This window comes from Triticum urartu, chromosome 5A (assembly GCF_056163025.1).
Source record: "Triticum urartu cultivar PI428250 chromosome 5A, HENAU_Tu73, whole genome shotgun sequence".
Lineage (NCBI taxonomy): Eukaryota > Viridiplantae > Streptophyta > Magnoliopsida > Poales > Poaceae > Triticum > Triticum urartu.
The window spans coordinates 580983332-580994458 of NC_141877.1; the positions used below are offsets into that span (position 1 = coordinate 580983332).

The following is an 11127-nucleotide window of genomic DNA, read 5'->3' on the forward strand; positions in this document are numbered from 1 at the left end:
CCATCCTAAGCCAACTCAAGACCACAAGGTAAGTATATGCATCACAGTCAAGTGAATGAGAAGTTCTTGCTGATGTACATACTGTTTGCAAGAAGGACTCATGAGCATGAAGGTACATTTCTCACATTCACATCATTTGCTCTGATGCATATAGCCAAGATACATGTAACACATTGCTTACTCTGTCATGTTTACGCATTCACATCCTCCTATATTCAATATTCACATGATTGCATACATGTAGGGGGAGCCTATGCATGTTACATGTCTTTCCAAAGCTTTACTTGCTATTCTCTATATCTTTATCTAAAGCTTTGATGTATGTTGTCATCAATTACCAAAAAGGGGGAGATTGAAAGCACAAGTGCTCCCTGGGTGGTTTTGGTAATTAATGTCAACATATCTCTTGTTGGACTAACACTTTTACCTAGTATGTTTCAGATAAGTTCAACAATGGAGTGGCATGGACTAGAGGATGTGGAACCCCTTCAAGATGCTAAGGACAAAGGATTGGCTCAAGCTTCAAGATCAAGACTCTACATTTTCTATTTTAGTGATCCAAGATCACATTGAGTCTATAGGAAAAGCCAATACTATCAAGAGGGGATGAGGTGTTGCTTAATGGCTTGCTTGCTCAAAGTGCTTAGTGATATGCTCCAAAACCCTCAACTACCTTCCCACATCCACATATGACCTAAACCAAAAGTCAAACTCGGCCCCACCGATTCTATCTATCCGGCACCACCGAGTTTCAAATGGCATAGCCACTGCCACGAACCCTAGCAAATCGGTTTTACCGATAGGGATCTCGGTCTCACCGAGATGGGATTGTAATCTCTCTGTGTATGTCCATTATCAAAATCGATCTCACCGAGTTTGAGCAATCGGTACTACCGAGATTATAATGCAAACCCTCTGGTTAGCTTATTACCAAAATCGGTCCCACCGAGTTTGTGTAATCGGTCTCACCGAGATTATGTTATGCCCTAACCCTAACCATATCGGTCCTACCGAGTTGCATCTCAGTCCCACCGAAAATCCTAATGGTCACTAGGTTTGCTGAATCGGTCCGACCGAATTTAACCATTCGATCCCACCGAGTTTGGCAAATTGTGTGTAACGGTTAGATTTTGTGTGGAGGCTATATATACCCCTCCACCCACTCTTCATTAGTGGAGAGAGCCATCGGAACATACCTACACTTCCAATACACATTTTCTGAGAGAGAACCACCTACACTTGTGTTGAGGTCAAGATATTTCATTCCAACCATATGAATCTTGATCTCTAGCCTTCCCCAAGTTGCTTTCCACTCAAATCTTCTTTCCACCAAATCCAAATCCTGTGAGAGAGAGTTGAGTGTTGGGGAGACTATTATTTGAAGCACAAGAGCAAGGAGTTCATCATCAACACACCATTTGTTACTTCTTGGAGAGTGGTGTCTCCTAGATTGGCTAGGTGTCACTTGGGAGCCTCCAACAAGATTGTGGAGTTGAACCAAGGAGTTTGTAAGGGCAAGGAGATCGCCTACTTCGTGAAGATCTACCGCTAGTGAGGCAAGTCCTTCGTGGGCGACGGCCGTGATGGAATAGACAAGGTTGCTTTTTCGTGGACCCTTCGTGGGTGGAGCCCTCCGTGGACTCGCGCGACTGTTACCCTCCGTGGGTTGAAGTCTCCATCAACGTGGATGTACGATAGCACCACCTATCGGAACCACGACAAAAACATCCGTGTCTCCAATTGTGTTTGAATACTCCAAACCCTTCTCTTTTTGCATTCTTCCAAGTTGCATGATTTACTTTCCACTGCTCATATACTCATTGCATGCTTGCTTGATATGTATTGTGTTTGTTAAACTTGTGCTTAAACTCCACTTAAACTTAAGAATATTAAAAACTGCAACTTTTGGCACTTAGTGTCTAATCACCCCCCTCTAGACACCTCTTCTCGATCCTTTCAGCAAGGCCAACGCCACCCGGGCTAGGGTTTGTGGCGGCGGCGACGGGGGCGTGGGGGTCGTGGCTATAGGACGGGGTGAGCGGGGTGCCGGCACGTGCGTCCATGGATGCGGGTCGCCGGCGCCGGCGTGCGCGGGGCTTTGGAGGGGGAGAAGAAGAGCGCAGCGCGAGCGTCGAGTGTGCCGCGCGCGGAAGCGGGCGCCGCAAATACACCGCGCGAGGTACCGCTTCCTGCCGCGCGCCCAACTGGTTATACCGCGCGCGCGGTTATTGCGCGCCCGCTGGAGCCATCCGCCGGGTTGCGCGCATGCTAAAATGGGTATATTTAGAACGCGGTGCCTGTTTAGCGCGCCTGTTGAAGATGCTCTAAAGAATTCTAGTTGTTGGGCTTGCGGCGCAGTTCCTCAAGAATCAAGATTTCTATTTTTGGCTGCCTGCAAAGATGGCGTCCAGCGCCGGTGATATGCCCGAGGTGAAATTCAAGAGGACCGGCAGCCTGGGGAGCAGCGACTACGTGCGAGCCGACAAGATCGACCTCACCAGCCTCGACATCCAGCTCGAGCAGCAGCTCAACAAGAAATGGGGCAAGACCAACATCAAGTCCCAGGGACCCAAGGCGGACTGGGAGATTGACCTTGCTAAGCTCGAGATCCGGCATGTCATCGCCCAGGGCACATATGGCACCGTCTACCGTGGCACCTATGATGGCCAGCAAGTCGCAGGTAGCTACCTCAAATCAGCTGAAAACCGTGAACTCATGTTGCTTGATTGTTCTTTATATATGCATGGTCCTATGCCCTCTTATGTATTCATCTGGTCGAATTACACACATGATTATATTTTAGGGGGTTAAAAACACATATGTATATAGGTCATGAGTCATGACTCATGACAAGTATTTATTCACACAAAGCAAGCACAAGTTTGCAGGTTTTGGGATAATTAGTGTTGGAAATATGAGCAATTTATCGGATGATTTTATTAACAGAAATACTAGATAAAGCATGACTAATATAGTAAAGATATAACAAGTCATGCGTTCTGACAGAGAGAAGGAAAATAGCTTCTGCATATATGAACCGTAGCTTATCATATCTATAGCAGACAGTAGAACTAGTTGCATATATGAGGTAGAACCTAACATATTTTAGGGCAAGTATTAGTACGAGAAACTGTAGCAGGATATCTAACAGGAAGAAGAACACATACGGGACAGCAGCAGCAGTAGCACTGGACTTGGGGTCGGTGTCCTCGCCAGCCATGTCGTCGAGGAGGTTGTCGACGTTGGGGAAGTAGTCGTTGGAGTTCGGGGCGTCCGTGACGAAGGAGTCAGTCAGTAGTCACGCAGAGCGCTCCCCAAAAATCTTATCACCCTTCTCCCGTACAGGACTCAAAGAGGTGCGGTTTCGGAGGCCTACTATCGCGACCTGCGGTGCACGCCGCAAGCCGGGATGAGGAAGACAGCAGTAGCTCAGAGATTGGAACCGGTGGCGAGAGGAACGAGAAATTTTGGTACGTCTCTCTGAGAGGAGCGACATCCCTTTTATAGGTGCAAGAGAGATGAAACGAACAGACAGCAGCCGAGGGGTGCAGCGTTCGTATTCAATATCCACTACAGCAAAAACTTTCCACCTCCCGAGTGACCGCAACCGCGCCGCGCCGCGCCGCGCCGGATGGCGGAGGAGGAGCGCGCGTGGATATCCCTCTTGTTCTCATGCTCGTACAAGTGGAGAAAGAACCTCCCTTATAAGGAGGTCTAACTTCCACTAAACTAGCAATGTGGGACTAAACTTTAGTAGTATCCCTTGCCTTGCACAGATAGGCTAAGTGGACCTCTAGAATTTATTAGGAATTTTTGAAATAGTTATTGGGCTGTCCAAAATAGACTAAATTCCAGCAATTAGTTACTCTAATCTCTTCTATGAGATGAATGATACATGCTGACTTTTATTGACTCTGTAATTTGTGTTCACTCCTTCCCCAATGTTTCAGAACCTCCAATAGGTACAGGTTTTGAGATTAGGCGTGTTTAATCCAGTAGCATGCTCTTTTAAACCCATCCCGATTTCGAATTGGGCGCCTTAAAGCATAGTTGTTTACCAAAGTGCGATGTCTAGCAGTTTGACAGTTATTCGTGTGCGCCCTGTTAATTAATCCTTGAACTTCATGGTAACTCTTCATGCCTCACACAATGCTTAGTATATTTTCGCAACAATTTGGCCCGCGTGTTTTTATCAGACACACATCAAAATTCATTTCTAGTGTGTTTTAGTGCACCTTCGATTCTGTTTATGTTCTTTTCTTGTACCCAAGAAGCTGCATCTGAATTATGCAGTTTAATGTTTTATTTCTTATGCCGATATTTTACCTTCCTTACATCGGATATTCACATAACTAGCAAACAGTTGAGTTATGCTTCTAGGCACTGTAAAAGGTAGGAGCAAATTTTGCTAGATGGCCAACCTATTGTGAATGCAAGAAGCTTTGCACTTGTACTTTTCAAGGAATCTCTTATAGTTGGATTCAGACAAATACATATATACTTCCTAGTTAGTAAGTATAACGTAGTCGGACAATCTCCTTGCTGCCGCATGCACTCTATGTATTGATAAGATCTGTTAAACCATTACATGCTTATATTGCTACTCTACACATCTACACATATTTATCTGGATTTTTAAAAATCTTAACACGTGAAGAGCCGTTTCACTAAAGAACTGGGTGACTGTCTGTTAGCTGTTTATCATTATTTTGAACATTGCTTGGGCTGGACCATGTATTCATCTGCTTTCCGGCCTTCTGCATATTTGTGTGCCCAGATTGATGCTCTTGCTCATGAATAATTTCAAGATAGTGTCATCTTTTTTCCTCCATCAAGTTATTCCTTTCCCTGACTACATTTCTGGACATTTACTTACTCTGCCAGTCCATCTGAGGTTTTTCACCTTTGGGCAGCAGTCCTCATTTCACATGTCACTCTACATCGATTTCCTGCTAATTAGCAATTTATCACTATCAACATTGATTTATTTAAATTTCTACTAATTTATGATGCTTCCTTCAACCAATTTCCTTTCCTTTGAGTCCTTTGCAAATGAACATGAATTCTTCCGTGTTGAATTTTTGCATATGCTCGTAAACATTTCTGCAGCCTGCTCAATAGTGGATATATGTCTCTGTAACTAAATGTCATGCTATCTGAAGCGTAGTTGTGCTGCTTTGTACCGTCTGCTTTGACTTACTTTCCAAGCTTATCTTTTTGTGACCCACTTCAGTTTCCTAAGTTCTATAGGTTTCCATAAAATAGAAAGTGAAGACTTTGTTCCATTGAGCACTTGAGTTATATGCATGCATGTATGTTGTTCATTTGTTCTTTCTACTAGCTTCATAAAAATTGGCATGCTTGTATTTACAGTACACATATTCCAGCAGTAGCATCTTTTAAACTTTACATGATTATAACTATTCTTATTGTTGATTTTCAAAAACAGCGTGTATAATTTTCTATCATTAGATATCCAGTTTTTACTCAAAATCTATGATGAATGTGTCACCTCACCATTTTAGGAATTTGGGATTGTTTTGTTCACAATGTTACGCAATATACGGGCACCCTATTAATTTCATCATATTGTTTGCAGTGAAGCTGTTGGATTGGGGAGAAGATGGTTTTGCCACAGAAGCCGAAACTACTGCTTTACGAACATCATTTAAGCAGGAGGTTGCTGTTTGGCATAAGCTCAGCCATCCTAACGTTACAAGGGTGAATATTTCCAATCATACTTAGCTTCCATCAATCCTGTCCTTCATATGTGATATTTTCTCTTGTAGTAAAGGTGATAGCTTATTGAGTATTAACTTCTAGTCCAGGATTAAAATTTGTAACTGGTATCATGCTCGCTATCCTAGGGCTATTTGAAAAGTATTGATTACTCAAATACATGTCGTAATCTCTTCTGCAGTTTATTGGTGCGTCTATGGGGACCACCGACCTCAAGATACCAGTCAATGACAACGGTGCGCGTGCCAACTTGCCAGCTAGAGCATGTTGTGTTGTGGTAGAGTATCTCGCTGGAGGCACTTTGAAGCAGTATCTGGAGTGTGGTTTTGTGTAGCTCAAGCTACGTGGTACCCTTTATCTTAGCCATTCATTTTTACATCATGATCCGTGCAGGCATATTTGTCATTTTTGTTTCTCTCAAACGAAACAACGTATAAACTTCAAACGAAACAACGTATAAACTTCAAACTTTGCAGGACAACGAAACATTCTAATCATGCATTTTAAATGCTAAAATTTATTTTTTTTAATCAAAAAAATCCTCATTTTGTATATTTATGTTGGTCCAAAAAATCTGAAAGTTTTTTCACACATTGAAGTTGTAAATTTTGTTTGATCTGCAAAGTTTGAAGTCTATATATTTTTTCATTTGAGAGAAACAAAAAAGAAAAATCTTCTTGCTGTAAGTTAGTTGAAGAGTACGGATCTCAAAGCAATGTTGAAGGGATGGAGATAAGAGGTTCCATGTAGCCTGAGCTACAGAGAAACTTTACCATCTGATAAAGAACAGACGGCGGAAGCTCGCCTACAAAGTTGTGGTTCAGCTTGCATTGGATCTGTCCAGAGGGTAATAAGCTCTTGAGCCCAAATCACCGCTAGGCAGAAGCGGGTGATCACGTAAACCATAAATAGGCGCCGGCAGATTTAGACATGGTCATTGAAACTTACCAAAAACACACACGCACGCACACAGACACACATGGATGCATTTTGGATATATGTTTTGCCAAATTATTTCATATCTTCCACATGATCTAAAATATGTAATATGTAAGTTTGTATATGGCAAAGCTAATTAATGACACTAATTCCACGCACCAAGTGTAGAGGAACATATTCGTTGGTGCCTCTCATGCTGAGCGTACAAAATGTGCGCCTGATATTGTATTCCTGTTCCTCCTTGTATTGCAGTTGGCTTAAGAAGCAGCTAGTCAGCTTAGTAATGGCTTCATAGCCTGGAGCATGGAGTCCAGATTAATGTCGTGCACGCACACACGCGGGGACGTATGTCTCCCGTGGCGCAGGACGCGGGCCTGTCCAGTCACCACGTTGAGCTGGACGAGCCCAACTGCGCTCACAGACAACACCAGCGTGCCGCTCCTCTCCCCGAATCCATGGAAACGAACCGGGCTGTGCCCAACACCCCAGTCGACCATGTCCACCAGCACCCGCCGGCGCCACGTCCCCTCCGACGACAACGTCCACATCGATATCGCCTGCGCCTCCGACGCGACCACGCCCAGCTCCCCGGCCCCGGAGACGACCAGCATAGGTGTCACACTCACTCTAGTGGCAGGTGGCTCCACTCCGTCGATCAAGTCCCACGGCAGCTCCATCATCCTCACCGCCCCCGTGTCCACGTCCAGAGCGATGATTCGCAGGTCGTGCTCGTGGTGGTCGAGATCCGGGAGGAGGCGTACGTACCAGTGCACGGTGCGCCCGGTGACCACGGGGTGGGAGTCGTCGCATGATTTGAACGGTGGGTGGTGCGGGGAGAGGCGGGGTGGGCGGAGGGCGCTCCATCGTCCGTCCCGCGACGAGTAGATCTGCGTCCAGAGGATCTCGTCCGCGGCCAGCAGCTGGAAGGAGCGGCAGTGGTCATCGACGGCGATCAATGCGAACTTGTTGCAGCCGTAGACTTCCGTGGGAGGGACGTCGGAGGCGTCTCCGGTGAAGCTGTTGCACACCCTAAACTTGGGTAAAGGATGGCGGTCGTGGCGGAGGACGACGAGGCCGTCCCGCGAGGCCACGGGCTCGAACTCGAGGCTGGCATTGAAGTGGGCGGGGAAGGACTGCGGCGGTACGGTCTTCCGAGCCACGTTCTTGGGGGGACGGGGACTGCCGTCCCAGCACTGGCTCCAGTAGGAGATGCCCCGGAGGAGGGCTGGGTTGAAGCCGCCGTTGGCAGCGGCGCGAAGGGCCAGCCGGCGGCGGAAGTCCGGGTCGATGATGGCACCGCGGAACCGTTTGGAGGCGGCGGCGCAGCGGACGATGGCCGCGGGGTCGGAGCGCGCGGCTACCTCGACGAGGAGATCCAACGGGAGTCTCGGCGCGGTCGCCTTGACGATCGTCTCATCCCCGCATGCGCCCTTGGTTGACATGGCTTTCGGAGGAGCACGTCGTCGGGCAGCAGGCGCGCCGCGCCGGTCCGGCTACCCTGGGCTCCTTGTCGTCGGGGCGGCGAACGGCGAGGCGAGCCGCGAGGGGCGTGGAGGGAAGCTCGAGTCCACAGCAGGCGGCGGCGTGAGCACGGGTCGGGGCAGGAGATCTGATCGACAGGTCCTCTTCAATAAAAACTGTTGGGACTTGGGAGATGTGTCTGTATCGGATCGGACGGTCCCAGAATCCGCCGCGTCTACCCGGGTATGTTTTCCTTTAAGGGAATGTCCAGCCTCTGAACTGCAGCCCTGCTGGACGCCTTGGCCTTGCACTGTTTGCTTCCTCCAACTCTGATTCTCTTGTGCAAGGGCTCCTTCATAGGAATTTCATAGAATTTTTAGGCATCTATAATTCCTCAAGAATAATTCATATGTTGTTTTGTTTGTTTCACAGGATTGGAATCGTTAGGATTTTTCCTAAGAAATTCATATGCAGCAGAGGAAAATTTTATTGTGCACTCAAACTTGTTGCTATGTGATACCGAACGCGGTTTGATCCAAATTCACGTAATTTTATATTCACGTAGGAGATATGCCAATCTAAACCTGCAGTTTTGCTATTTCTGTCTTTTGAGAATTGTACGGAACAAGAGAGACTTAATCTTTTTCTCATGTGAACATGAGTTATTACTTCTCTAAAGCATGCGAGAGTTCCCGCCACGCCGTTTGTTTTTTGGGTGGAGTCTGCCGGGGCTCTCCAAGCCGTCTGATCTGGCCGAACAGCGCGGCCCCGGACGACTCGCTTCGGCTGTCCATTACGTGTGGACTGCTGGCTCGGTCAGGCCACCATCATGCGGCGGGTTCGGTAGTGCTCGCGCTCGCCCACGCGCGAAAGGGAGGCCAAACCCGCCTGTCGGCGTTTTTGCCTCTGATGAGCTGGTTCCGTCGCGCAAGCCGGCCAGGGTCAAAGCCTACCTTGACGGGGAGGCCCTCTGCATCGTTTGTTTTGCGCTGGCTTCCCACGGCTACCTGCGTGGGGCTTTTTTTCTAGGTCGGTTTATCATTCGTCTTTCCTATTTTGGTCGATTTTACTATTATATAAGATACTTCTTATTTATTTTAGAAAATATGAGTGTGAGCCAATTGCGTAGGTCCGCGGTAGCCCTAGGTGCCTATTGCGTGTCACAAAGAAAAAACCCGACCTTTTCAACCAATTTGTTCATTTCATTTTTTTAATTAAAACACCTTTGGTTTTTGTAATAGTATTCAAGATCATTTTTGTGTTTTTTGAAAAAAGTTTACAAATTTCAAGAAAGGTTGGTGAATTTAAACAAGGATAACGTTTGGGCGCGGTGCGTCGGCCGAACGATTCGGCCGGTCGCTCGCGAGCCATGCGACGAGTCCCCATTGTACGCCTCGCGCATCACCCTGGCCTACGTTATCTTCTCCCTCTTCCTTCTTCCTCCCGATCCACTCCTTCTCTCTTTCTGTCTAGCGCGCTGCTGGCCCTCGTCTTCCTCCTTCGGATCCCGCCGACAGCTAGCCCCAATCCCATGCAGGTCCCTACCTCCAACCTCAGCGCCTTTGTCCACTTTTCCACCCCCCCCCCCCCCGGGGGATGCAAGTAGTTGGAAGCCGCCATGGACATGCCATCCGCGAGCAGCTGCACACGTGCTGGAACCACCCACCGGAGTTGCTACAAGCTCGGCGGCGCCTGCACCAATGTTGCAACTAATGACCCAAAAAACTGCAACCGATTGATTCAAAAGCTTCAACCGCTCGTATATAAAGCTTCAACTGGACACCACGACTGAAAAAAAACTACAAACGTTCATACGAATGCTTCAATCGTAGTTTGCAAAAGTTTCAACAAACCACCCATACAAACTGAAAAAGCTACAACCGTTCATGGTGAAAGCTTCAAACTGTATTTGAAAAAGCTTCAACCGAACCGACGAAATAGATAAGTTTCATGCGAACACTACGAAAGAAAAAAAAACAACCGTCGAATTGAAAAGCTTCAACCCGCTTTATACAAAGCTTCAACCAACTATATAGAAAGCTTCACTCCATCGAGTACACAACGAAAAAGTTGTAATTGTTGACATGAAAAGCTTCAACCAGAGACCGCGACAAAAAGCTCGAATCGGCAACTCACCATTGATGCAACTGACTATTGCGGTGGCTTCCCGGCGGAGCTGCAATGGCGACGAACTCCGGGGACCGGCAGGGTCGATTTTTGTTGTTGGGTCCATTTTTTGCTGCATAAGAGGGGGCGGGCCATGGGGCACCTGTGCTCCAACCGGCGAACGGCGACGGGGATGACGGCGAGGTAGACCACCATGGCTGGGTGTGGGGTGGCCCGCGGCGTTTGCCATGGCTCATCTTAATCGTGCTTGTTATCAAGGGAAAAAACGGCACGGAAGGTAGATGATGATGCAGGAGGGCTCGATCTGACAGTTAGGAGGCAGTGCATCGGACGGCTTGGACTGGACCGGGCTAACTGTTGGGTCGGCGCACCGGCGCAGATCACTGCCCTTTAAACAATGTTCCCAGAACAAGAAGGATCGCTCTACATGACCGGCCCTGACCAATAATGCCCTTGGGGGTCGTGTTTTTGTCGACCGCCTCATTGCATGTGCGAAGTACGAATTGCTATAATAACCATTGAAAGAAAAAAAATAAAGAAGAAATCTACAACTAACGGGCGGCGTGGCAAAGCATGCACTTACCTCTGTATTATTGAAAAGCCTTAGAATTAAGCTGTCATTCATCCAGCCGACCTAGCTCAGTGGTAGAGCGCGTGGCTTTTAACCACGTGGCCGTGGGTTCGATCCCCACGGTCGGCGATCCTCTCATCTGATCCGTTTTTTCTCCCAGAAAGCGCAGAAGCTGCTCCAACAAATCCTGATTCGTTTTCTGTACTAATAATCTTTTGCAATTAATTCTTATAAATCTGCTTGGCGAAACCCATGCTGATTACACCCCCATCAGATCAATGTGAACGGCA

The 11127-nt window shown here is 47.4% G+C and overlaps 1 protein-coding gene and 1 non-coding gene across 2 annotated transcripts; one reads left to right on the top strand and one right to left on the bottom strand.

Moving 5' to 3' along the window:
- Positions 1-6950: 6950 nt before the first annotated feature.
- Positions 6951-8120, bottom strand: LOC147973040 (uncharacterized). The gene has a single exon (XM_087524544.1). It carries the CDS (start codon positions 8118-8120, stop codon positions 6951-6953), a length of 1170 nt encoding a protein of 389 aa, XP_087380670.1.
- A 2774-nt stretch (positions 8121-10894) lies between these two features.
- On the top strand, positions 10895-10966 carry TRNAK-UUU (transfer RNA lysine (anticodon UUU)). Its single transcript has one exon. It is a non-coding gene; the product is annotated as a tRNA-Lys (tRNA).
- The last annotated feature ends 161 nt before the right edge of the window (positions 10967-11127 follow it).

What these genes read in the sequence shown, in the direction of transcription:
- LOC147973040 (XM_087524544.1), bottom strand. Translation starts at nt 8,120, where the DNA reads ATGTCAACCAAGGGCGCATGCGGGGATGAGACGATCGTCAAGGCGACC.